We start from the raw sequence: 1318 nt of genomic DNA, 5'->3' as shown, positions 1-1318 counted from the left end.
AAGTTATGCATGGGAAGACATTCTTCACCGAGCGGAAATTTCTTAAGAACTGAGCAAAACATTTCTGAACTTTCACACATGAACACACACACACACACACAAAACAAAACCACACTTGATCAGTATGGTGTGGTGCAAACCCTGAGTGACGGGTGGTTGATGGTGTAACTTCAACCTGGTGATGAACTGTCACCGTGGAGGGATTAGAACACCACGTGGTTTCTGTCTCTCGGACTGAGACGACGGATCTACGTGGGATCTATAGATCAGATTTATTTCCCCCACAGCCCCTCCTTTTGTGGCTGATGCTGGTGAATATTTTTCAACTTCTCCGTTTCCCTGCTCTCCTCCCAGAGCTGCTGCTGCTCAAAGTCCTCGCCGTGACTGCAAATTATCAGGTGCCAGACAACATCGAAAAGTAAGTGTGAGACTTTCCTCTGCCTTGAATCAGGTTTTTACTGCTGCCATTATATTTATATGGGTGTTTTTTTTTGTCTCTGTGTGTGTGATGTCTCTCTCCAGGCTTGAATGTAGAAGATGTGCAGTAATAGGAAACAGTTTCTCCATTAAAAACAGCTCCCTGGGAAACTTCATCGACCAGTATGATGTAGTTATTCGGTGAGTTCATTTATTACTTTTAATGATAATAATTACTGCTGCTGCTGCGGTTCTCACAGTTAGCTAACACAGATAGCTGCTTCGTACGTCCACGGCACCAGATGCCATTTGTGTTTATTATGGTGTTAACAGCAGCTAGAAAGTGTGGGAACCTGCAGACCTACACCGCTTTCCATAAAGGAGCGCTCCCTCCACGCATACCCATAGTTTATGTCTATATATATATATACATATATATATATATATAGACCCTTAATTTCCCAAAGGGAACTCCTGACAGACTAAAAAAGTTCTATCTAATCAAATCTCTTACCTAATATATACAGATACACATACATACATATGTGTATATATATAGAGAGAGAGAGTCCTAGAGTCCTTGATATGTATGTATGTACGTTTATATATGTTCATTTATATATATATATATATATATATACACAGTATATATCTAGTAATTGATCATGGATGTTGCTGGAACAGAAAAACAAACATCCGCAGGTCGACTTTTATGTTTTTCACCTGTTTTAATTCGTCCAAGTGAATTATTATTAACAATTTTAATACGTAAAAAAAAACCCATATTTTTTACGTTAAAGATTTTTCCTCATGGAGTCGGTGACTTTTACCCATTACTGAGCCTCTCGGTGATTGTTTCCATTCAGAATCATCATGCAGGGTCATTCAGACGGTTTTTTTG

The 1318-nt window shown here is 39.1% G+C and overlaps 1 protein-coding gene across 2 annotated transcripts in view; it reads left to right on the top strand.

Moving 5' to 3' along the window:
- The window catches only part of st3gal4 (ST3 beta-galactoside alpha-2,3-sialyltransferase 4), a 10184-nt gene that overhangs the window by 613 nt on the left and 8253 nt on the right, over positions 1 to 1318 (top strand). For both annotated transcript variants that reach the window (XR_001760000.2, XM_017032176.2), the window contains exons 2-3: positions 355 to 418; positions 523 to 618. Coding sequence is in view for 1 of the 2 variants with exons in the window: in XM_017032176.2 (XP_016887665.1) it covers positions 355 to 418; positions 523 to 618 (160 nt within the window). In the remaining variant the exon portion in view is untranslated. The remainder of the gene's footprint in view (positions 1 to 354; positions 419 to 522; positions 619 to 1318) is intronic.

Source organism: Cynoglossus semilaevis, chromosome 4 (assembly GCF_000523025.1).
Source record: "Cynoglossus semilaevis isolate Cse_v1.0 chromosome 4, Cse_v1.0, whole genome shotgun sequence".
Lineage (NCBI taxonomy): Eukaryota > Metazoa > Chordata > Actinopteri > Pleuronectiformes > Cynoglossidae > Cynoglossus > Cynoglossus semilaevis.
This window is presented reverse-complemented; position numbering and strand designations above follow the sequence as displayed.